This window comes from Dipodomys ordii, unplaced genomic scaffold, assembly GCF_000151885.1.
Source record: "Dipodomys ordii isolate 6190 unplaced genomic scaffold, Dord_2.0 Scaffold62, whole genome shotgun sequence".
NCBI classification, from domain to species: Eukaryota; Metazoa; Chordata; class Mammalia; order Rodentia; family Heteromyidae; genus Dipodomys; species Dipodomys ordii.
Window position 1 is genome coordinate 1,388,446 of NW_012267278.1, and position 26,492 is coordinate 1,414,937.

Consider the following 26,492-nt stretch of genomic DNA (forward strand, 5'->3'; position numbering starts at 1 on the left):
CTTTGTTGGTTTGTTGTCTCCTTATCTGCATTGTTGTCTCCTTATCTGCATTGTGTCCTGTGACAATTCTGTTTTTAATCTTCTGTTCTATATACTTCTGGTTTTCCTCTGTTTTTTAAAGTGTTTTTCTCTTTGGAACTGGTTTTGAGAAAACTGATTATGATGTGCTATGGAGTATATTTTCTTGTTTCTCATGTTTGGGGATAATTGAGCTACTTGGATCTTTAGCTTTCATATTTGGAAAATTCTAGACATTATCTACAATGCTTTTTTCTTTTTTCTTTTTTGTTCTCACTCCTTTTGCCCTATTAAGGATTATACAGACAACTGGGCGCTGGTGGCTTATGCTTGTAATCCTTGCTACTCAAGAGACTGAGATCTGAGGATTGTATTTCAAAGCCAGCCAAGGCAGGAAGGTCTGTGAGACCCTTATTTCCAATTAACAACCAGAAAACCGGAAGTGGTACTGTGGCTCAAGTGGTAGAGCGCTAGCCTTGAGCTGAAGAGCTGAGGGACAGCGCCCAAGCCCAGAGTTCAAGCCTCACGACTGACAAAAAAAAATAAAAAATAAAAAAAAATATATATATACAGAACCTACTAGAAGTTGATCCAGTCTATTAAGAGATTTTTTAAAAAATCTTTCTGTTTCACACTGGACCAATCCTGTTACTGTCTTTAATACTGTCTCATTATGTTAGGACTAATTTACTATTAATGTAAAATAGTTTTTTTCCCCCCAATTTCAGGTCTTCATTTTATCTTTTGTGTTTCTATAGTCATTCTATAGGTTTATTTAGTGTAAGAGTAATAATTTTTAATATCCATATCTAGTAATGCTATCAAATAGATTGGTTTCCTATTGATTTACTTTTCTAATCTGAGTTTTATTTTCTTGTTTCTTTGGGTGTTTGATAAACTTTTGTTGGGTGCCAGATATAAATTCTACTTTGTTGAGTACTGGGTATTTTTGTATTCCCGTACCTTAATCATTGTGCTGAGACAAAGTTAAGTTACTTGAAGACAATTTGATCCTTCTGGATCTTTGAAGCTTCTTGAAGCAAGAACAGAACATTTGTTCTTGGGCTGATTGTTCCCTAGCACTGAGGCAAGACCCTTCTGAGTATTCAGTGTCCCCTAGATTATGAACAGGCTCTGATCCCGGCTTTATGTGAGCACCAGGTACTGAACCTTTTCCTTGATAGCTTCCTTATGTGTGGGATTAGTACTAGTCTCTGCCCTGTACCAACATTGTTTCCATTTTAGCTGTGTTCCTTGCTTCACAAATCTTGTCACTGTTACATCAACTATTTTGTAACTAAATTGAGAATTTAACATCTACTCTTGAATATATAATTAAAGTGAAGAAAATGTGAATGGTTAGAATGTACAAATAAATACATACTAAGAAAATGGAGAGGAATCAAATTGATAATGGCCCTTGTTTATATAAACCTAGGATCTCCCTCCACTACCTCAGGTCTTCTGTGAGGTTCTGATTAGACCTTTGGTTTGCAAGTGTTTCTGTTTTTTTGTTTTAGTTGTGGGGTTTGCACTCCGACTGAGAGCTGTCCCTGAGCTCTTTTTGCTCAAGGTTGGCACTTAACCACTTTGAATCACAGCTCCACTCTGGTTTTCTAGTTAATTGGAGGTAAGAGTCTCATGGATTTTCCTGCCCAGTCTGGCTTTGTACCACAACCCTCAGATCTCAGCCTCTTGAGTAGCTAAGATTACAGTTATGAGCCACAAGTACTTGGCTTGGCCAGGATTCTTTACTTGGTAGAGTGACTATAACCTGCCTGTTGCTATAGTTTTTCATTAAGTTTTACTATTGGGGCATGGAAATACTCAGGTGCCCAGAGAATCTTATGTATCCTCTACCACTTTTGTGCACTTGTAGTAAGGTCTCCCTTTGGCAATGAGAATTGATCATTCCAGCCAGTAGAGTGGTCACCTTTTGCTGCATATTGGTTCAGGTACATAGAATCCTAACTAGCAATCTTGTCTTAGATCTTCTGTTAATGGACCCTTTATGTTCCTGGGTATAATAGTTCCTGGGACCCAAACCTCCATACTCAAAGTTGAAGGGATAACAAGCAGGAACCACTCCAATGACTCATGGTTCTGAAGCCCATACCTGACTCAAAGCATATGCTTTCCTTTCAGGATAGTGTCTCCCAATTGTCTGAATAAACCTTTTAATGAGACCAGCCACTTGAGGGTAGGACATTGTGCTTTAAGGATGAGCCTCCTGCAGCATTTCTTTGTTGTGAAATTGAATCCTTGCTTAGAAGCTGTGCTGTGGGAATTAGGATGCCGTGCTGTCAGTGGTATTGGCAGGAGCATATGTGTGTGTGGGGGGGGCTTATATCCAGAATATATATTCCCATGAAGATGGATCCATGCCATTTCATCATAAAAGAAAACCAGTGCAGGCTGGGTATGTGGCATATGCCTGCAATTTCAGCTAAATTTGAGAGGCAGATTGAGAAGGGGCATTGTGGTTTGAGGCCAGCCTAGTCAAAGTAAGTTATCTAGACAAACCTGGTGGATTACACTGTAACCCTAGCTATTTGATAGGCAGAGGTGAGAATCAAGATATGAGGCTAACATGGGTAACAAGCCCTTATCTGAAAAATAACCTACAATAAAAAGGGTTAGAGGCATAATTCAAATTGTAGAAGGCCTAACAAATACATGATGCAGAGTTCAAATCTCAGTATTGCCCCTTCCAAAAAAAAAACAAACCACCACCACCAACAAAAACACCAATGAAATGAACCTGCCACTAGGCAGATAATTGTTAACTTTAGCCTTGGCCTCGCTTCTGTGCAGAAGAGGCACACAGCAGTAGTGTAGTCAGCCTGGAAAAGGGGGAGTCATTGCTGTTGTGCTCCTTGTATAACTACCAAGCAGTGAAGTCACAGGGAAATGAGGATATCTGACACCCTCAGAAGGCTGTTTTGTTGACTTGATGAATAACTGCTACTTTAGATGACTCTGTGTGTGTGTGTGTGTGTGTGTGTGTGTGTGTGTGTGTGTGTTGTGGGGCCTGAACTCGATGAATAACTGCTACTTTAGATGAGTGTGTGTGTGTGTGTGTTGTGGGGCCTGAACTCTGGGCCCAGGCACTGTCCTTGAGCTCTTCAGCTCCAGGTGAACGCTCTACCACTTGAGCCACAGCGCCACTTTGGCCTTTTCTGCTTATGTGGTGCTGAGGAATCGAATCCAGGGCCTCATGGATGCAAGGCAAACACTCTACCACTGAGCCACCTTCCCAGCCCCCTTTAAATGACTTTCATTGGGCACTAGCATACACCCAACTATCATACTACCCATTTGAAGGATGCAACCAAACAAATGATCTCGTAAACAATTATTAGAGTTAGAGGCATAATCCCTGCTATTTGGAAGATAAAGATAGGATTGTGATCTGAGATTAGCCCTGGCAAAAATTCAAGTCTGTATGTGGGGAAAAAAATGAGCAAAAGAACTCAGGGTGGGGCTGGGAAGGTGGCTCAGTGGTAGAGCGCTCGCCTTGCATGCTTAAGGCCCTGGGTTCAATTCCTCAGCACCACATAAGCAGAAAAAAAAGCCAGAAGTGGTGCTGTGGCTCAAGTGGTAGAGTGCTAGCCTTGAGCTGAGGGACAGCACCCAGGCCAAGAGTTCAGGCCCCATGACCGGACCCAAAAAAAAACCCCAAAAACTCAGGGTGTAGTTCAAGTGAGTACTTTGCTGAACAAGGCAAGCTCTAAGTTAAATCCCAGTATTACCAAGGAAAAACATTAACCAAAACAAGGGATTAGCATAATGAGTGATTTTTTGATGAGAATAAATAAAACTAAAGAATGTCTGGATAGTAGATTTGAGGTTTAGCAAAACCTCCATGATTTTGAGATCCAGATTTTATTTGGAGAGAGCCTGACCAAGAAGTACACCAGAACTTTCTACAGAGCGGTCTTAGCACCCTCGCCTGACAGTTGGCAGAGGGAAATTTGCAAGGTCTGGGTTAGTTCCGGCAAAACAGACATGTAAGTAATACCTTGCAGTGTCTTCTCAATTTGAAGTGTTTGAGTTCTTTTTGTATGTTTGTTTTTGGGACAGTGTTTTAGGCCGACCTCAGACATGTGATCTTGCCTCATACTCCTAAATGCAGGAAAACAGACATGGCACCATTCCTCAAGTTTTTGTTTTAATATCAAACTTACCAATATTCCTCTTGGCTTTTTTTTTTTTTTTTTGCGAGGAGGTAAATAAGTTTGTATATGTATATGCATTTAGATCTTTTGTCCATTTGGAATTCTTCGTGTGTGGTAGAAAAGTAAAAAATCAATTTATTTATCCTCTATAATATGAAAAGCCATTTAGTGTTTTATGGTTTGTTTTAGTTTTTTTTTTTTTTTTCTTATCCATTATGAGGCTTGAACTTCAGGCCTGAGTGCTGTCCCTGAGCTCATTCGCTCAAGGCTAGTGCTTTGAGCTACAGCACCACTTCTGGTTAATAGGAGATAAGAGTCTTACAGGGACTTTCTTTCCCAGAGCTGGCTTCGAACTGTGATCCTTGGATCTCAGCCTACTGAGCAGCTAGAGTTACAAACATTAGCCTACCAGCACCCAGCTGAAAAGCCATTTATATTTGTATTGGCTAGCTTTATGTCATTATACCAAATATCTGAGCTAATGAAGTTAAAAAGAGGAATTGATTTAAGCATGTCATTTTGGTGGTTGGCCATATTGCTTTTGGAGCTATGGCCAGGTAATTTACATCAAGGCAAGAGAGTATGGCAGAAGAGGATGGGTAAGTCCCTTCATGGTAGCCAGGAAGTAAAAGAGTAGGCACAAGAGGCTAGGCTCCCAAATCCTCTTTGAGTAAGTTCCTACTAAAAGACCTCATCTCTTAAAATTTTTCCAATAGCATCAAGAGTTGGGATTTTGGGGGACATTTAAAATTCAGACAATAATAATACATTTATGTTTGTAAATGTTTCTTTGGCTAATTCTGTTCCATTTATTTACTGTTTTAACCAGAACATATTTTCTTCTTTGAACAAAAAAATAAAGATAAAACTTAGATTGAGACTTTAGTAAAGTATGAGGTGAACTTTGTGGCATTTGTAGGAAGAACTGCAAGACTGCTAGAAGCAGATAGTGCTTTTAGTGACATCAATCTGAAAATTCTTTGTGGATGGATGTCTGTTCAACTATAGTGGCTTTTCAGCTCAGACAACACAGCCTCCACAGCAAGGCCTTCTATCTTAGCTATCCTACCTGCAGAGTAACTCTGAGACTGAGAGTAGATGACCCGCGATGAAGGTAGCTTGTAGGAGTGCAAATTAATGTTGATGTTTAAGATCTGGCACCAAACCCACATCTCAGTTCTGCAGTACTTTCTTCCAAGATAAAAGATTCAAGGAATTTAGAGCCATTTATTCAAATAAAATTTGAAAAAGTATTACCAATCAGATCTGAATGGGATTCTAGATGGAGCTGTTTGGACTTGAAAAGCTGGAAGTTGCACATTTTCTTCCACACTGGGTTGGAAAACATCAGTCCTTTTTTTGTGCTTAATAGGTACCTGTAATATTAAGTAGATACTGATATATTTTAAAAATAATGGCAAATCTTGTGATAGCATAATAAAAGGCCACTGATATTGAGATGAAAATTATTGGTTCAGACTACGTTAGGCCTTTAATGGGCCAGTTTGCACACTTTTTTTTTTTTTGCCACATGTCATAAAAGGAACATGTCAAGAATCGATTGGGGAAATGAGAGTGAGGAAAGGAAAATTAGATGAGGTACTCAATCAAGTATATTTATGAAACACATGTACAGGCACTTAATAATGCACTTACTGGATATTAGAAGTATGAAACGGGTCCTGTCTGGGGTGTGGGAAATAATAGGAGAGGGGAGGGAGGTGGATAGGATAAAGGAGAGTGAATATGGCCCAAATACTTTATGTTTGTGTGTGGAAATGGACTGGTGAAGCTTGTTGAGATTTGTTTGGGAAGCAGGGGGTGGAGGGTGGGGGGGAGGAAGATGAGGAAGAGTGATAGAGACAGTCTGATTGAGGGATATTGTGTGATTATATGGACATGTTAAAATGAAAGCCCTTTGTGCACTAAATGATACTAATGAAAATTGCCAAATATATGCTACTCTGCTAAGAATTTCCTTGGAGGGTAATTTCTCATGTTTTTAAAAATGACATGAAATTATTTCTACTATGCTTGGGAACTCATGAGGGATGGGATTGCTGTTAATGGTTATAGATGGTTAAAAGTGAAATCCAGATGGAATGTAGCACTGGTACTGACTTCCACACCCTTTGATTGACTTGAAATTGAGAAGCTGTCATTGGGCTTATTTCAACATCTAATGTAAATTTGAAGCATAATGTCAGATTTAAGGTTTTCATTGTTTCATGAATGTAATCAGACTTATTACTTACCGTCTTTGGTCTTTGAATCTGTCTTGTCACTTTACTACCAGTAAGATTAGTTTTCAAAAAGTGTTGGTGGGAGAATCTGGATGATATAGAAGCAGAATTTAGGGAGTAGTGAGCTTGGGATGTAAGTCCTGTAAAGTTAAAAATGTTTTAAATTAGACATCAGATTGTAATGTTTGGAACTAGACTTAATTTATGAAAGTTAAGACCTTAAAATGGGCCTCTAATTCAACTTCATCAATTTTGAGTTAAGGTTCAAACCTTGGATTGAGATTATTCCTGAGAGTTACATGACATGTAAAAGTGGAGCTAGAAGGCAGACGTAGACTAAAAGCTATTAACGGGATGTGGTAATTAACTGGATTGACAGGTCAGGACAAAGAGCCAGCAAATTTCTCAAGTAACTGGATATTTGGCAATACCATCTGTTGGGACAGCGCCTCCTTTACCCCAAAAGGAATAGGCCTGGAGGAGGAGAGGAAGATGGTTCTGTTTGGCCTGCTGAACTTGCAAGCTGGAGATCCCAGGATAAGACATCCAGTTGTCATTGGATATACGGTCCAGAGCTTGCTTGGAGAGTTACAAGCTGCAGGTGTAGACTTGGCAAGCAATGATTAAAGCCGCAGGAACAAAAGCAGTTAGCATCCAGAAACAATGAATCCTGAACAGCTCTGGTGTTCAGAGGCTGGATACAGGAGCAGAAGCTGGAACAGGAAACTTTTTTTTTTTTTTTTTTTTTTACACAGCGGTAGCTGTGAAGGCTACCCCTTCCAGGTAGGGAAGAGAGCAGGGCTTATCATTGCTACTTAGTGGACTGTCATGGGCAGATTTAGCGTCTAATTCGCCTTGGGGACTGGTAGACTGTGACATATATGTTTGTGGTGAAAAAAAATATGTTATAAATATGATCTCCAAGAACCACTGGAGTTACAACAATAGATACAAAAAGAATAAAGAATTAACAAGGCCAAATTTACGTCTGCAAAAGGGTGTGCCATTGGCCAAAAATCTGGCAAGCAGAGCAAGACTGCACACAGAGCAGTCAGGTTGCCCATTCCCTCCATTCCTAATGCAGCAGGCCCTGCCCCTCAGGCTCAGGTTGTTAAAGCCAGGTTCACAATCTGATGGACATTGGCTAGTGTGAACAGGGTAAGACATAAATGCATAAGGCAACTTTATAATAAGATTTATAGTATCCCTCTGCTATTTCTTGAACAATTTGAGGTGAGCTTTATTCCATCTTGAGGAACCAGTGTAAGACAAAACCTTATGGTTCAAAAGTTCTTCCTTATCTCAAAGCAGTTCCTCTTTTCCTTAACTAGAGCCAAGCCACCAGCCCAAAGCAGGAACTTTTAAAGATGTAGGACACACTTTGATAGAAAAGACACTCTTTTCACGCAATGCCAATATCAGGGCTTGAACTCAGTGCCTTAGTTTTTTGCTCAAGCCTGGCACTATCACTTGAGACATAGCTCTATTTTTGGCTTTTTTATTGGTTAAATGGAGGTAAGAGTCCCACGGACTTTCCTGCCCCAGCTGTCTATGTACAGAAAGCCTTGCATTTCAGCCTCCTGAGTAGCTCTGATTATAGGTGTGAGCTGCTGGCACCCTGCCTGGAACCGGAAACTGAAGCAGCAGCTAGAGGAAGAAGAGGAAACCTCAACAAGCAGTACTGTGGAAATGAGAAAAAAGAGTGTAGGTGCAGTATGTAGCCATGGTTTGAATGCTGCCAAGACAGGACATGAAGACTAAACAGTCTCCTTTAGGCTTTAGACTTTAGACATGGAAGCCTTGGTGATCCTTGACAAAGCAGGCACAATGAAGAAGTGGGGATGAAATTACAAATTGTTGGTGACACGGCAAAGACTTAGACTTGGTCTCCAAATGCCGTTCTTCCAGAACCCCAAACATTTTTTAGACTTGTGTTGTCCTGTAATAAAAGCTACGTTTCCTAGTCTCTCTTTTCTATTTTTTTGTCCTAGACCAGGACACAAACTCAGTACCTGGTGCTTTTGCTCCCTGGCTGGAGCTCTATCACCTGATCCAGACCTCCAACCCCTCCTTTAGTGTTCTTCTGTATGTGTTGGCCAATGAGCTACATGAAGGAGGTGCCCTTTGGGGGATCAGTGGACTCTTCTTGTCTTCCTTGTTGCTGTTGGCCAGAAAGCTAAGCAGCTGCCTTGGACCATGTGGTGGAAGCCACACGATAAGAATGGCAAATAGTGAAAGGAACCTGGGCTCCCGATTGTGCTAAAGCCACCATAGTAGCTAACTAGATAGCCTGTCTACCTTAGCCTACAAAGTCTAGACTTTGTTCAAAGCTAGCCCAAGCAGAAAAATTTGTGAAATTCTTACCTCTAATAAACTCAGAAAAAAAACAGAAGTGGAGCGGTGGCTCAAGTGAATAGAATGCTAGCCTTGAGCACACAGAGTCTCAGAGACAGTGCTCAGGACCAGCCCCAGGAACAGCAAAAAAAAAAGCAGAGGGGGAGGGGAGGGGTATGAATGATTCCCTTTAAGAACTTTGATAGTGCTGGGTGCCAGGTAACAAGCTTGACAAGAAATGTACTCACAGCTGCGCACCAGTGGCTCACACCTATAATCCTGGCTACTCAGGAGGCTGAGATCTGAGGATCACAGTTCAAAGCCAGCCTGGGCAGGAAAGTCCATGAGGCTCTTATCTCTAATTAACCATTAGAAAACTGCAAGTGGTACTGTGGCTCAAGTGGTAGGGCGCTTGCCTTGAGTTGGAATGCTGAGGGACAGTACCCAGGTCCAGAGTTCAAGCCCCACAACCGACAAAAAGAAAAAAAAAAAGGAATTTTGATGGTGAAGAGGAAGGCTACCAGCAGAAGAAATATATGATCAAGGGAGGCTTTTATTTTATACATATTTGGCTTTATAATCTTGCAGTTCATGAACAATATACAATTGTTGGTTGCAGGATCAGGAGGCACACATGGGAAATAGGAGTGTGTGGACAGGAAGTAGAGAAAGAATTGTTCAAGACTCCTGAGAAGGTGGGAATAAATGAGATCCTCCTGCCCAGAGACCGGCCCTGGAGAGGAAAAGGAATCCTTCATTAACCCAATTTCTTTTGCTAACTCTATAAAGAAAAGGATTTCTGTAGCTCACAGTTCTGGGGATTCAAAGTCTAAGATGAGGCAGTGGGAAAGAAAGTAAGGGTGTGGGTGAAGGCCCTTTTGGGCTGGCCTCTAATGGAGCCTCATTAGGGAAGCAGGAATACTTACGGGAGGCCAGGGTCTCCCTTCAGAATTCCAGGGTCCTGCAAGAACTACCTTAATCCCTTCTGAGAGCAGCTTCACAGTGACCCAAGAACCTCTCTCTGGGCTACACCTATCAGCATACCACAATGGGGAACAAACTCCTGACCCAGGAACACTTGGGAGACACTCAACCCACACCTATATCAAAGTTCCTTTTCCATTTGCACAGGTGGGAGGAGATGCAGCTGTGTATAAAGTAGGGGCGCTGGGAGACCTGAAATGGAGGCCAGTTCCTCTCTGATGGCTTTTGGTTTCTTTGTGAAGTAGAGATTAAGAATTGGGGTGGGGGGCTGGGAAGGTAGCTCAGTGGTAGAGCGCTTGTCTTGCATGCATGAGGCCCTGGGTTCGATTCCTCAGCACCACATAAGCAAAAAGAAAAAAGCCGGAAGTGGCGCTGTGGCTCAAGTGGTAGAGCGCTAGCCTTGAGCTGAAGAGCTGAGGGACAGCACCCAGGCCCAGAGTTCAGGCCCCACGACTGGACCCCCCCAAAAAAAAGAATTGGGGTGATAGCCTGCAGTGACAAGATTCGACTGACTTCCTCCAAAGTCCCAACCCTCATACCCTTAGTCACCTGGTGTAGCTAGAAGACTGAAAGGGAGGCATGGGGCTGATCCTGACAACAGGTCAAGTAACTGTTACTGATATTTGGTGAGGTTTTGGGTAGATTTCTTGTAGATCTAGTGGAACTAGTTGAGAGTGATCAGGACTTCCTTGCTGTCCACTGGCTACATTGCCAGAGGATTATTTTGATTGGTCTTTTCACAGAACTCCTTAAGTTCTCAGTACTCACGGATCATAAATACATTTTATAACATCTGAGAAATGTGGTATTTGGTATTCCAAGCCATTAAGATGTTTCAAAATTCCGTGGAGGACTTAATGTTCTTTAAGTGATCTATTATATACACTATTGTTATTGATAGAAACCTTTTAGTACAGATGCTACCACTCCAAGGTAAACTGAAGTGGAAAATCCATTAGTCATAATTACGATTTCTTTCATTCACATGTCATTCATTCACTCATTCATTCATTGAACAAACATTGTGGAGAACCCAGGACTAGACACTGGTTGTTGTTAGCCATTGCCTCCGTACTCCCTTCCACTCTGACTGCGCAACTCTTACGGCCAGAGTTGGGTGTGCTTACTGCCTAAGGTGCTCATCTGCCCAGATGGCTGCTCAGCCTCCTTAAGCCGACTCTGTAGCTCCTCCACACGCTGGAAAGCATCCAGCTTCACACTGCGCTCCTGGGCAAGCCGGCTTCTCATCTGAGGGGAAAGGAAAGCAGAGGTATTTTGTGGAGCTCATTTTAGTTCCCTCAGATCCTAGGGGGCTTCAAGGGCCTCCGGCTCACCTACAAAGAGCCCCAGCTCTTCAGAGTCCTGGGTGAGGCAGAACTCAGGCCCAAGCTTGTCTTTCTGCAAATGTACAGCTTCAGGAAGACCAAGAACGTAACTAGAGGAGCTAAGTGTATCATGGCCCGAAGCTCTTTTTTTTTTTCTTTCATGTTTGTTCACCAGATGAGGAAAGTTAGGGTACCCAGTTAGGGCATGTACAAAGGACCCTCAGGAACAGAAGGGCAGTTTCCAGTATAGACTTGTGTTCTCTGTGTGTGTGTGTGTGTGTGTGTCTTATCACTTGCAGCTAAGCATCTTCTCAGAAAAGAAGTTTCCTCCCAGGGGGCAACCTTTGGATTTCCTTGAGCAGCTTAACCCTTGCATGATTGACCCCTAACACTGTAGTTGGGCTGGAGATGGAAGCAAAGTGCACCTCATCAGCATAGGTCATAGATATTTTCTTTTCCTTTGAAAATGATCATTCCTAATCCTTAAAAATTATTTATAAAAGCAAACATGCTGCTGGATGCCAGTGGTTTATGCCTGTGGTCCTACCTACACAGAAGACTAAGATCTGGGGATCATGGTTTGATCATGGCCATCCTGGCCAATAAAGTCTGTGAGACTCATCTCAACAAGCAAAAAGCCATAAGTGAAGCTATGCCTCAAGTGGTAGGGTTCCAGCTTTGAGCGAAAAAGCTAAGGGAGAGTGCCAGGCCCAATACTGGCACATGTAGACAAAAGTAATCTATGGTAGATTGAATCGTGTCTCCTCAAAATTTATGCCCACTGGGAAGCTCTGTGACTTTATTTGGAAACAGAATCTTTGCACATATAATTAAGTTAGGATGAGGGCATACTGGTTTCAGGGTGGGCCTTAAATCTAACGACTGTTGTCCCTCTAAGAGGATAGGGTAAGGATACCCTCATACCAAGGGGCATATAGGGCCAAAGGCTATGGGATGACAGAGCAGAAATGGAGTTATGTAAATGCTAAGGACTGCTAGCTTTCTTTCTCCAGGAGCGCAAAGAGGGGCATGGAATAGATTTTCCCCCAATGCCTTTTAAAGGAACCAATATTGCCAAGATCTCTGACTTCTAGCCTCCTGAACTGCGACAAACCACATTTCGGTTGTGTTCAGTCATCCAATGTGTGGTAACATCTTATGACAACCTAGGGAAATGAATGTACATGCTAATCTCAACAATTCGGTCACACGTGTTTTCAATCCCTTCTCCTGCCACATAGACCCAACCAGAAGGTCCCTGTACATGTGCAGCTGTGACCGCAGACGGTCCTAACACATTAAAGGGGGATGTTGTATGGGGGAGATGCTCTCAAAAGTAAACTTCAGTGGATTTTTCAGAGCAGCAGTGTTAGGGAAACTTGTGAATATAAATTTGGTCCTAAGTCTTCTGTGCTCCAGTACAGTACTGTGCTCCTGGGTGGGAAAACATATCACAATTTCTTGAACCAGACCAAAGTTAAGTATGAGGAATACTAGCAGGGGAAAGAAGCATGCTTACCCAGGACCTACCCTCACATCAGAGATGGGCACAAAGAACTTGATCAAAGTCATTTAACCAGTTACTACTGCCTTTTGAAGGCTTGTCTGCCTTCATAGTCCCAACAAAATTATAAACACCCATGTTTATAGAGAGCTGGGCACCTGGCCCCATTATGTGTTTATTTGAGTTACTTAATTTAATCTTCCCCTGGATCCTATGAAGTAATTATATTACTTCCATTGTACTGATGGCAAAGTGAAGCACAGACAGGCCCAAAGTCACACAGCTGGAAGGCTTGGGAGATGCACAGGCAGCCTCACTTCATAGCTCATGCTGTCAAGTGAGTTCCTCAGGCACCAGAAGCAGGCTGGGGCACTGGTGCTCTCTGAGACTAGACAGCCGTTATCTACCTCTGGAGGCCAAGGCTAGAGAAAGTTTAAGAGGCCACTGTGGCCTGTGGGGCTATTGCTGGATGAGCATTATTTGGAGTGGAGAAGCCCATGGACACATGGGCTTTTAGAGCCAGAGCAGTACATTACAGAAGGTCAAATGCTAGCTGGGTACTGGTGGCTCATGACTACAATCCTTGCTACTCAGAAGGCTTAACTCTGAGGATCGAGGTTGGAAGCCAGCCTAGGCAGAAAAGTGCATGAGACTTTATCTCTCATTAACCAGCAAAAAGACTAGGGTGGAAGTATGGCTCAAGCAGTAAAGCACCAGCTAAGGGAATAGCGTGAAGCCTCAAGTTTAAACCTCAATACCACCAGCAAATAAAGGCCAGTGTTTAGACATACATGTGGTATTAATATTTGTTTTGAGTATCTCTAGAATATCTTCCATTAAATAAATTATTAACTAGAGAGAAGTTAGGAGAGCCTAATCTATGAACCTATTTATTTGTCTGGTGGCTTTTAGAAAAGCATGTTTGATAGGACAAATATGGAATGCCAACTTTCTTTAGTGGAGTCAATCATATTTTAGTATTTGAAGGAAACATGAAATTCTAATTTTAAAGCTACTGGTTTCCTCTATTTCTACCCAAATGTTTTATTTGGCATTTTCTCAATTCAATTTGTTTTTTTTTACCATGGAATTCTCTACTGATTTTCATCTTGAACACTTGAAAACCAATAGTTCAATTTAATTTACTTTTCTGTCTCCTACTATTGCTAGTGAATGAATTGAGGACTTTCTTCATCCATTGGATAAGCATGAAACACCTGTGTAAGGTTTGATTAAATTACATCCTGTGGTTGGTTTTGTTGGAGCTCAGATTAATCCAGTCCCACATTGCTAATCATCCTCCCCCTCCTCCCCCATGGGATGTAGAAATGAATTGTGTGTTCAGACCACTTTGGCCTTTCATGTTTGTCTCTGCATTTCTAGAAACACTTGAATAAAATCCCCTTATTTAGACCCCTAATAGTACTTGATCCTAGCCTCCTGAGTGGCTAGGATTACAGGTATGAGCTATCAGTGCCCACCTGTGCTGAATTTTCTAGAGAATCCCAGATCGAAGGTTCAAGTAGGGTGGAAACGTGTTCTTCAGGGGTATCAAGGGTGCCATCACAGCTTGCTTGAGCAAACATACCAGGGTAGTCTAAATATGACCAGTGACTAGAATGAGATTGCTCCCAGAGCCCTCTGGTTGGCGCTCACTGGCGTGTACCTGGTGAAGTTCGCGCTTCATTTTCTTCTGCTGCAGCTGGCCCAGTTTCGAAGCCCTTGCAGCCTCTGCAGTGAGGAGCTGCAGTTGCTGTTCTTTTTGCTCCACATCTTCCATGAGCTTCTCCATGCTGGATGTCCTTATGATGTCCAGCTGCTGCCGGGTGATGGCATCTTGGGTTACTCTGTATTCTAATTCCCTCAGCAGCTGGGCCTATGGCAAACAAAGGCCAAGGAAGCCAAAGAAGGAGCTGAGCCAGGCAGGCAACACATCCTCCATTCCCTTCATCCCAGGCAAGGACCAGTCTCTCTCTGCCATATTTCTGGGTTCTAGATAACAAGCACAACTAGCCTGTCCTGTGCCAGCCAGCAGTGAGGGCCGCAGGATCTAGTCTAGCCTGGCATTATTCTGTGAGGCAACAAGCCAGGGGAAAATGGAACAAGCAGACAGAAAACACCAAAGCCTGGCAGGTGATTAAATCAAATAATTTGATATTAATATATATGTTAATTAGGCATTCACAAATAACCAGACTATCACAAACTACCTGTGGTTTACTGTGGATCTTTACCATGAGTGTGGCCGCAGAAGGGTTAGCTGTGGGAACCCCAAATTGTGATACCTAAGCAATGAGCGCGAGGAAGGGAGCTTTGGTTTTGCTGTTTTCACTTTCAAAATGGCTGTGGGTTGATATAATTTGGTTCTGTTCCAAAGTGTGTCAAATCAGACTCTAAGTACTAGAGGGCTGATTCTTAGTCATAATATTAACACTTATTCATACTTGTATGGTGTCTTTATAGTTTACCAAGTACTTTCCATGACAAATTCACCTGATATATACTCATACAGAAATTAAGAGTTCAAAACACACAAATTGTTATTTTGTACTTTAAATCTGCCCAGCTTCCCCAGGTTGGGATATAAACCCAGGTGTTCTCACTCTAACTGTAAGACAAATATGGGAAGCCAACTTTTTCTTACTGGCTCAGTCACATTTTCATGTATTTTCATGAACATTCCTGCCCAGAGGGTTAACACAGTTATAAAAGTTCCCACTTAAAACTTCTTTATTTTAGTGCCAACACCATGGAGTAGTAGTGGCTTCTGAAGACTGGATGTGGATCCTTAGGGGAGGACCTGAGACTCTCAAGACATCTCAAGACTCAGCTTGGGGTCTAATCTGCGAAGCTGGACCATGCTCCTGAGGCATAGTAGGACCAACCTCTTCTGGGACACTGAGGCAGGAGTTATCACTAATGCTGTGTTAAATACTGCCAAATCACTTTTAATATTAATGTCTTTATTGTAAGCAACTTCTCAATATTTAATTTCCCTTTAAATAAGCTAAGGTGTTGGGGGTCAGAGCAATTTGACTCTCTAACTGAACACTGATGTTAGATTCTTGTCTTATGTGCAGGACTAACTCCAAGTAGCTAGCTGGATGCCTTCATGTCAGGTGGATGCTTTGAGTCTTCCATGGATAGCTTGAGGAGGCCATGAAGCTATGTTGCAGTTACCTTGCAGCTATGCCTGTTACAAATAGCTTGCTTGCAACCAAACCTTTTGCCATCACAAGACCTGATAAACTCTAGATGTCCCTGCAATCATTTTTACCCAGGCCAGAGGAAAGCACTTGCCCTGGTGGCCCAGCAGAAGGCCTGTGATTGATGCAAATACGGGCCTTCATTTGCATGAAGCTCTTCTGTGATTGGTACAAACACAGTCCTTAATTTGCATGAAATTGTGCTATGAAAGTTGCAAACACCCTCGGCATGTCGCCTTTCTGGTTATATAAGAAGGCTTATTTTGTGAGCTAGCTAGGAAATACACTCCTATGGTGGCTTCTAGAGGACTCCCCCCCCCAAAAAAAGGGTTCTTTCATGTGACTTTTTCTTGCTTGGTTTTGATCTTTATCATTAGCAGAGCTACTGCACTGCTAACATGAAGAGAGGACAACGGAAAAAGAAGCAAAAAGGTAGCAGCAGCTAAGGTGGTGATAATGAAGGCAGTGGCAGAGGAAGCAGCAGCAACAACAGCTGTAGTGGTCAGAAGGCACTGGAAAGTTTCGGAAAGCAAGCAGGGCAGAAATGACGGGGAGCAGAGAAGAGGAGCCAGTGAGGGCTGTAAGGTTTCAGAACCCAAGGCCTGAATGAAAGCTGTAACAATCAGAAAGTACCACCTCCTATTACCTGCTGTTGTCTGCTGCTGCCACTCTCTTCTAGATGCTGAGGATTATAATAGCTGCCAAGTGACAGGCCACTGGTAGTTAAACCCTAGAATGATAGGCCTCCAACCTGAGTGTCTAGTACCATAAATCTCTGGCTTCTAAAGCCTGGATTAGTAGGCCCTTGCTGCTCAAGGGCATGAGAACATAGGCCTTTGGATCCCCGAGTCGAGGCCTTGGGCACTCAAGGGCCCAGCACTGCTGGCACTGGACTGAAAGTGCTTCTCACTTACCCATGATTTTTATCCGTGTAGAGAAAAAGCCTACCTCCCCTGCCAAGTCAGCTGACTGATAGGACTCCCAGGCAGAAGTTGCTGCATATAGAGAATGTGCTTGGTCTACAGAAAGTTGAAGTTGAGGGCCAAAGACATCCTCTAATATGAGGATCCTCAGAAACACGCATGCCTGCACTCATGTGAGTGCACGCACACCCAGATGATCGTGCATATGAGTAATATTTTATCATCATAGCCAAGTATGAGTAAGGAGACAAGCCTCTTGGTCACTGCCCTTGGTTTCTGGGCTGGAAAGGAGGAGAAGGGAAGCCAGGGGCAGAGCCATCTTTTCCTGGCTCTGCTCTCAGATGGGGGTTCCTTGTGGAGCTCTGATGACTGCTCCTGGCATCTGTAGTGCCTTCGTGTGGCCACGCTCAGCTTAGCAGGCTGAGAGGGGGAGGAGGAGGCGCTGAGGCTCCTCAGCTACCTGGATACCCTGCTGCTTCCGCAGCCTCCCGCTGTCCGCCTGGGCCTTGGCCAGGGCCTGCCGGAGAGCCAGCAGTTGTTGACGAAGTAAACCCACTTCTTGTTCTGCCATGAGCTTGATGCGCAAACACTCTTTTTTACTTTGAATAGATTCCTGTAAAGAGTTCAAGCACAGGAAGGTAGGAAATGACTTTCTGTTCTATAGTCTTAGTTTCACAGGTAATATCCAAACTCCTTCATCATACATCTTTCTTTAAAGTTTCCTGTAGCCTATAGGATGGAGCTCTTGTTGGGATATTAATTAAGAATACAGTGACAGATCAGACTTTCAGAAACAGTAAATTATAGTTTCCAAACACTAACAATATATGCTTTGCTTTCACTTTTTTTGAGGGGATTGTTTATTGTCTATTATATGCATATATATATATATATATATATAAGTATATATATATAGACATGCTTTCAGTTTTCTTTAAAGCAGATTTCCCACCTATTTTGTTACTTCATTTCCCTCAGATTATCATGCCTAAAATCCCCAAATAGGCAATCGTCTGACAAAGAAACCTTACTTAAGCTCTTGGTAAATCTCTCTTTCATCTTTTCACTTCCCTTGTGTTCCATTCTCTGATCTGTTCTCCCAGGCTCTGACATTGCCTAGTGCCATAAAAAAATGGTCAACTGTGAGATTCTTCAGGAAGGCTGGCCCTGCCACCTGCCACCAGTGTGGCAGCTGCGTTCAGCTCGGCTCAGGAGCATCTCTGGGGCTCTCTCTCATTCTCACCTTCTCTGCCCTGCTCAGCTGGCCCTGGAAGCGAGCCTGCTGCACAGCTAGCCGCCAGCGGTCCAGGCTCCTCAGTTTGCATACCAGGGCTGCCAGGTGCGCATTGTCCCGCTCTAAGGCCCACAGCTGCTCCTGCCAAGAAGGTTCAATTTCAGAGAAGGCCACCCCAACCCTTTTCCCAGGAAGATATACGTCAAAAGCCTGCTTTCCATGACTACGCAGTGAGCCTCAGTTCTGCTCACTTAAAAATATCTACCCCCTTCGAGGAGAAAGCAGTTGTAACATTCAATGAAACTTTCCTATGAAACTAGGAAAATTGTCAGGATGGGTGAGGTTGGGAGGAATGGGGGAGAATAATGAGAGGGGTGATATTGATCAATATGCATAAACTCATAAACTGACATATTGAAACCCCTTTGTAAAACTACTTAAAGATAATAAAAACAGACAGGGGTTGGTGGCTCAAGCCTCTTAGCTACGCAGGAGGCTGAATTCTCAGGATCATGGCTTGAAGCTAGCCCAGGCAGGAAAGTCCATGAGACTCTTATCTCCAACAGCAAAAACGCTGGAAGTGGAGTTGTGGCTTAAGTGGTAGAGCACTAGCCTTGAACAAAGTAAGTCAGAGATAGCACCCAATATCTGAGTTCAAGCCCCAGGACCAGCACAAAATAAAATAAAATTAAATAAAAATCATCTCCCCTATTACTTTCTCAGGGCAACCAAGCCTGGGTTGTTGGTTAATCAGGTAAACAGTGGGCCAAATGCTGGGATGAGCCACTGATATCCCATTGCTAAATGAACTCACGTACTTTGGCTGGGCTTTCTTTTATTCCTTCTTCAGGCCTGGCAGAGCCCCATTTTTGCTTGAGCTCCTTCATATTGGCGATCCCTTCTGTTCTCACTTCTCTGATGAGCTCACACACTTTCTGGATCAAATTAAGCTGATTCTCATCGAGCTTCTCCTGCAAATTGCAGACTCAGGTCAAGCAAGTATGACAGGGTTGGGTGGTGTGAAGGGCAGTGGAGGAAGAGCTATTTTGCCTACCATTTGAAAGCAATGTCACATTAAAATATCCTCCAACCAGTTTTTCCAAGAAGTATTACATGGGATTCACCGAGTGAGCCTTGAGAATTGTCGTTAATCCATTGGGCTTCATCACTTGGCCACCTGCACATCCTTGAGCGTGCTTTGATTGGCAGCCCCAAGGTGAGTAGAACAGGGAGGACAAGTGGATCAAATAGTGGGAGGTCGCAGAGAAAACCTGCTGATTGAATTGTCCCCCTGGGCAGGGTTACTTGGGAAAGTTGAACTGAAGGTTTTTACTGCCAGGTTGACTCAGAGCAGAATCAGTCCAGACAATACCCCATAGATGAGCTACTACCCAGGAACTCCACGAAATGCAGGTAAGTGGAGGAAGGAATCAGGCAGGCTGTCTTCCTATTTAGATTCCAGCAGAAATGTTCTGTTCTGAGTGGCTCATGGCTTACAATGAGACAGCTGCTGTCTCAGTGCTATGGACTGAATTGTGTTTCCTCCCAAATTTACATATTGAGACCTTGACCCCCTGTATGACAGTGTCTGGAGATAGAAGATCTTTAGGAAGTATCTAAGGTTAAAATATGGTCACAGGGGCAAGTTCCTATTCTAATCAGATGGTGGCATGGTAATAAGAAAACCACAAAAAGGCATCTTTCTCTTTTCTCTGCCATGTGAGGACACTGGAGAAAGGAAGCCACCTGCACATCAGAAAGAGAGGCCTGACAAAAAACACACTGTGCTGCCACCTGGTCTCCAGCTTCCAGCTTCTAGAACTGCGAGCAAATGAATTTCTGTTGTGTAAACCACTTAGTCTGTGGCATCTTGCTATGGTAGCCTGAGAAGATAAAGACATCCTGGGAGTACCCGTTCATCTCTAAATCAATTCCTCAGAAAAGAGGCAGGGGGGTAGCCGGGCAGTTAGCCATACAGTAGAAGCTTCACCATCTTCTTGAGACCTTGGAGTAGGACAGGGAATCTCTATTTTGGAAGGCTTAATGGAACTACTTCTGCTTGGAGAAGTCAAGTCAAGAAACCAGACCAGAGCTAAAAGAAACCCAAGGCATTTCTCAATAATTGCCCACTTAGAAGATTGCTCCACAAATTTCAGCCCTCACTCCTCATGTTCTCCTCCAGCACCAGGTCCAGAGCATTTTGTTTTGATCTTTTAATATTTTCAAGCACTTACACTTTGCAAGTACAAAGAAATAGCTCTTATTTCTGCAATGATTAGGCCAAGACAGAACATTGGTGGTTAACAAAAACTCTAGAGACCATGCTAGAACCCCCAGGGAGGTATAAATAGATGAGAGCCCAAGTTGGGCTGGCTTTGGGGTGCATCAATAGCAAAGGAGGTGCAGGACTTGGGGAACTGTAGTCTTGTAAGGAAGTCTCTGTTTCAGGGCAGCTGAACCAAGCTCCCGCATACAGCTGTTTGAAGCATGAGACATCATCTATTTTCCAGTTGCTCAGACATCTAAAGAAAATGATTGGCTTCCACAGTGCTTCGCATAAGGGAACTTGTCACTCCCATTCTGAGGTGGCTCTTGGTTAACAGGTCAACAGCTCCCTGATATAGGATGTAAAAGGCTGAAGGATGTGTTAGAGTTGGAAAAAATAAATCACGGAAAGCCGTTTCAGGTCCAGGGCGCTCTCAGGAGGTGGTACTGCCTACTCCACTGGAGTTTGGCACAGCCTGGGAGCACCAGGCTGGTTCATTTGAGTGGTGGGGGATTTGGAGCAGAATGGCCTCCTCCCAACAACTACCAGATGGCAAGTGTGGGCAACTAGCAATAGAGTATGAAAATAAACAGCTACAGTGTCCAGTGTCAGACACGAGAGAATAATGTCAACCCACTGCAAACTGTTTCTCTCTCTCTCTCTCGGAAGCAAAAACTTACAGCTGGAAAATTCTTGGGCCAAGTGCCATCTGTCACTAATTCAGCCATAGTTCTAAGAAGGCCACTGACAGGGGACACTTACTTTTATGTGTAAACAGGTCATAAACAAAGCTTGGACCAATGATTCGTATTCTTCTTGGACTTCTTTTCGACTCTGCTTTCTGAGATTCACATTCTCTTCTTCCAAGTCTGTGAGTTGGGCTCTCAGAGCAGTGATTTCCATGATCATGTCATGACTGAGCTCTGCAACCTAGCAACAGAAATACATGTATGGAAAACAATGTGGGAGCTCCCAACCGCAACTGTAAAGTAGTTCCTTATAGATGACGATCGAATCTGCCCTTCTTTTAGACTCTAATGGTGAAAATGAATATCTTGCTGCACAAATGTGGGCCAAAGAGTCTCGGGTTGGTTCGAAGCTTCCAGAACAGTTGCAAAACTGTTCTAGATGAGATGAAGAGCACATGATGAGTGGCCACAGAAGAAATGCTATTTAAGCACTTTTCAGTTGAAAGCAATTCAACTGTCTTCGCTTCTATCTCCCAACTGGCTTTCCTTAACACATCAGCCCAAATACCATTCCATTTCGGAATGTATTTAAATTGACCTTAAAAGAAAGGAAACAACTATCACAAAATTCTCTCAAATTAAAACAAACACCTCCAAACAATACAAAATAACAAAAAACACCCCTCTCAAAAGGAAAGAAAAACACTCAAGAAAAAATGGACCTAAGAAGGATTGTTTATAAGAAGTAAAAGTATATTACTTGGGTATTTCTGAATGGACTATTAATGATGGGATTTTTACAGAGGACTCAAGTGAACGATGTTCAGAAGTCCCACTTTGTGTGTGTGTGTGTGTGTGTGTGTGTGTGTGTGTGTGTGTGCTGGTCCTAAGGCTTGAACTCATGGCCTGGGCACTGGCCCTGAGATATTTTGCTCAAAGCAAGTAGTCTTCCTCTTAAACCAAAGCTCCACTTATAGCTTTTTGGTGGTAAATTGGAGGTAAAACTCTCATGAACTTTCCTGTCTGGGCTGGTTTTGAACCATGATCCCCAGATATCAGCCTCCTGAGTAGCGAGGATTACAGGCATAAGCCACTGGTGCCCAGCTTCTGGAAGTCCCACTTCTGATGAACTCTGAGAGGATGGAGGTAAGAATGCAGAAGAAAGTATTTTTAGTAATTGACCTACCTGACCAGCATGGTCTTCGGGTGGAACTGGACTTCTTTGTAGCACCTCTAATTCCTGAGGAGAAAGCAGGACACAACCCAACTCAAACATTTGTTCCTCTAAACGTATTTCAGTTCAATACAACACATGACCCAAACCTGCTTGTGTAAACAAAGCCTCGATCCTGAGATCCACAGGTCCCATCTGAAATGGAGACTATGCTTATCTTCAGGGTTTCTAGCACAACATCAACCACAACTTGCACTTCCAGGTTTCCACACAGAGACAGAGAACCCAGTTATGGAGATAAGCCAACATGAAGGCAAATCCAAGACTCATCATTGGATGTTTTTGGCTAGTCTTTGCAAGATATGCCTTTTGTCAGATATAAATTAATATTATACAGAGCAGCTGATGAAATCTATTTCAAAACAGTGCATAACCTAGGAGAGGAGGAGAGACTCTTGGATCCTACCAGTGGGGTCTCCTTTTAAGGAGGTCTCATCAGTGGTCCTGACCCCTGTTATACATCCTAAAGTTTCCTCAAAAACCCTGGCTTATTTGCTACATCGGAAGCTTTGTGTTTGTTAAGAGGGGGAAGATCTTCTTTGTACCTTCCACAGCGAAGAGGTCCAGCCTACCTGTTGGTGACCTCTTGCATTGCCCACTGGACCCTTCCAGAACACACAAGTGAGTACCGTTGAGGCCTTAGGCTCTGCAACAGCATATTACAACACAAGAACATAAACCAAGGGGAAGAGAAATTTGGAGTATCTTTCTTCCTCAGTTCTTGCATAGGAATGGATTCTGTTATCACCCCTGCTTAGCTTTTTTTCCCTTCTGCCCTTATGAGTGACTCCTGGCCTCTCCCTTCCCCCTCTGCAGTTCCTTTCTCTCTGGACATGTACCTGCTCCTTCTGGCATAGCTTTTGCATGACATGCTGCAATACATGCTCATAACACATGGAGTAGGTCTCAAAGTTGCTGCGTTCTCTTGCCATCACATCACAACCCAGGGAAAGGAGGCAGGTCTCCAGGTGGTCTCTCCTGAAGGTGATCTGAAAGGGCAGGGGCATCATTGTCAGCAGCTCCAGCAGGATTCCTGGCAGCCTCGCCACACTAGAGCTCGGTGCTGTCCTGGCGCATATACTGGCTTTCATTTCATCTCTTGCAGCATAACATTGGCTCTGGTCTTGCAGTGGTTCCTAGCTCTGCTCAGAACATTTGCAGGGCCAGAGCACAAATGGAGACTTGCCTATCATATGTCTAAATGTTTAAAGCTTATAAACCAATTTTTAAAAGGCCTATTAAAATGTAATGTTTCAAACTGTGGTGCATGGAAGGCCAGATTTGAAATTATTATTCAGAGATGATTCTGAGTTCTATGCTTAAATCTGGGGAGAGCTCGTCTCCCAACTTTACACCATGATCCCCCTTCTCTTAACCTCTGGCTTCACATCCAGTCATGAGGGCTCCCACATGCTGTGGGTGACAGAACTCCACTCACAGCTTTCCTCCAGCCACCTCCACACATCATAGGTGTTCTCATCCAAGTAACGTCTATGCTCATTCTGAAGAAGATGACAGGAAGGAGGCCCTTGGAGACCTTGCACTTGGAGAACTCCAGGAGTGTGATCCAGAAAGAAGGCCAGACCTTGAGTGGACAAGTCCCTGTGACTGAGGGGATTTCTTATCTTGCAAGTAGAGGCAGGACTTCAGGAGGGCCAGAGAGAGGCTCTCTGAGAGACAGGGATGTGGTAGTGGGCCCTCTTTGTGTTCTAAAGACTAGAAGACACATTTCCTCAACACTTCCATTTGCTCTCTCTGTTCAGGAGACTGGATATGCCCTTTGGAGAGGTAGCCCTTAAGGAACAAAGGAACAGTCTACCTACCTGCCTTTGGAGAGAGACAGGAGATAGTATGTAGGAGGTAGGAGGTAGGACAGAGCTACCCCATCAGGTCATTGAAACTCAAATCACAGTATTGTGCAAACAGATGGATAGTCTTTATATTTTTCCAACAAAAATTGATATATGTTTATTAATGAGGAAAGATACAACATCTAATCAAGTGAAAAAAGGTGGTAGACAATAATCTTACTTTATAAATAAAGAGTACATGAATAGAAAAAAGGTTATGAATAAAGTGTGGGGAAGAAATATGCCAACATATTAAAGGAGGTCATCCATGAGCAGTGAGATTCTGAGTGTATTTTCTAAAACATCATTGCTTTGGTTTAAATATGAAACATCCCCCAGAGGCTCCCATGTTGAATTTTGGGTCCCAGGCAGATGGTGTTATTTTAGGATGAGGTGGTGGAAATTTTGGAGGTAGTGCCTAGTTGGAGGAAGCGAGTCACTGGGGGCGTGCCTATGTCTTTGAGGATTTTATCTGGTCTCCATTTCTCTTTCTGCTTCCTGTCCATCTTGAGATGAAGAAGCTTCTGTTACAGTGATGATCTGCTCAAGAATATGGGACCAAGAAACCATGCATTGAACTCTGAAGCCATGAGCCCAAATAAATCTCTCCTTTAAGTAATTCTCTCAGGTATTTCGGTTACAGTTACACAAAAGCAAATAATACAGGAAATTGGTAGCAGAGAAATAGAACTGTTGTTGTGACGAACAGATCATATGGTTCTTAAGCCTTTAGAAATCATTTTTGGAAGGACTTCGGGAGAGTTTGGAGAATTGTCCTGGAGAAAACCTAGAAGGTGGTAAGCTGAGCTTAATGGGCAATTCTGGTGGGAGCTTGGAAGACCAGAATGTTTGACAGCAATGTGGTGGTCAGTTAATGACTGTGCTTATAACCATTGAACAAGAACTGTTACTGGGAACTGGACTAAAAGCCATTTAAGTTACAGATTTTGTGAGAGGCTGAATTTTAAAGTAATGGACTAATTAACAAATTTCAAGACACCACAGCCTTTAGTCTATGGTGTGGATATTGTTAGCTGCTTTTATCCAGGTTTACAGGGAGATTAGGAAACAAAAAACAGAGGAAAAAAGATTCAAAAGAAGTGTAGTTTGGCTGGAAAAAGAACTTTACAGTGCAGACTAGGAGGGCATGCTTGTTCAAAAGATTAGTGACATTAAAAAGAAATCAACTAGTTTGTACCAGGACAATAAAAAAAGGTGCCTTGAGGGTATCAGCCAGCCCTCCCCCGCATCAGGAGTTAGCAGGTAAGGTTATTATTCATTTGAAAGGCTTTTCTTTGCGCAGAGAGATCCAGAACAACTTGCAAGTATTGGGCTGCCTAGGAAAGTGCCCAGCTGCAGCCTTCGCCCCAGGGGGCTGATGACTGACCACGCTGCTGGCAGGCCTTGGTATCCGTCATGCCATGCTAGTTTTGTGGGCATGAAGAAGGCAAAATGTTTTGGGGTCATGGAGTTTTCTACACATTTCAAATGAAGGCTTGGGAGACCAGGCAATGTCACGGGGTGGAAGTTCCTGCAGGAAGTTCATGGAGAGGGTGAAGCATGACACTTTGAGGGAATCAAAGTGGCAACGGAGACTGTAGGATGTTAGAGATGCTAAGAAAGTGGAATATCAGCCCAGGACAGCTAACGATGATGAGTACAGGCCTGAGGGCTTCAGAAATTGGGCACAAAAATTGCCAGACATTAGCTGGGCTCAGGTGGCTCACACCTGTCATCCTAGCTACTCAGGAAGCTGAGATCTGAGGATGGCAGTTCAGAGCCACCCTGGGCAGGAAAGCCCATGAGACTCTTATCTGCAATTAACCACCAGAAAACTGGAAGTCCTACTGTGGCTCAAATGGTAGAACACTTGAACTTAAGAGCTCAAGGACAGCACTCAGGCCCAGAGTTCAAGCCCCATGATGGACCAAAAAAAAAGAAAATTGCTAGACACAGAGATGAATAGGACCTACTGTTTTCCCTGACGTCTTTTGAATTTACTTTAGTTCCACTTGTCCAGTCTGTACCTCATTCCTCCCGTTTGTGATGGGAATGTTTATGCTGTGCCATTAACTTACTTTTGAATTTTATAGGGACGGACAGCTAAAAGACTGTCTTAAGTATCGGTAAAGACTCTGGACTTAGGTTTTTGAACAATGTTGGAGCTGTTGAGAATTTGGAGACTCTTGGAAATGGACTAAAAACATTTTGCGTTATGAGACTTTGGAGCTCAGGGGTGGAATGTTATTGTTTGAATATCAAATGTCTCATAGCCTAAATTGTTAAATGCTTGCTCCTCAGCTGATTGTACCATGTTGGGTGGCAGTGAAAACTCTGGGAACTGGAAGAAGTGGGTCAACTGGGAGTGATCTTCCTCCCTCCCTTCCTCCCTCCCTTCCTTCCTTCCTCCCTCCCTCCCTTCCTTCCTCCCTCCCTTCCTTCCTTCCTTCCTTCCTTCCTTCCTTCCTTCCTTCCTTCCTTCCTTCCTCCCTCCCTCCCTCCCT

General features: G+C 43.3%; 1 protein-coding gene across 1 annotated transcript in view; it reads right to left on the reverse strand.

Moving 5' to 3' along the window:
* Positions 1 to 5,409: 5,409 nt before the first annotated feature.
* The window catches only part of LOC105990086 (coiled-coil domain-containing protein 162-like), a 57,797-nt gene continuing 36,714 nt past the window's right edge, over positions 5,410 to 26,492 (reverse strand). Inside the window, 10 exon segments of the mRNA XM_013022403.1 lie at positions 5,410 to 5,572; positions 6,452 to 6,564; positions 10,843 to 11,005; positions 14,253 to 14,462; positions 17,176 to 17,328; positions 17,959 to 18,090; positions 18,768 to 18,920; positions 20,978 to 21,145; positions 22,091 to 22,144; positions 22,978 to 23,127. Of these exon segments, the coding sequence (XP_012877857.1) occupies positions 5,450 to 5,572; positions 6,452 to 6,564; positions 10,843 to 11,005; positions 14,253 to 14,462; positions 17,176 to 17,328; positions 17,959 to 18,090; positions 18,768 to 18,920; positions 20,978 to 21,145; positions 22,091 to 22,144; positions 22,978 to 23,127 (1,419 nt within the window). The 3' untranslated portion in view covers positions 5,410 to 5,449.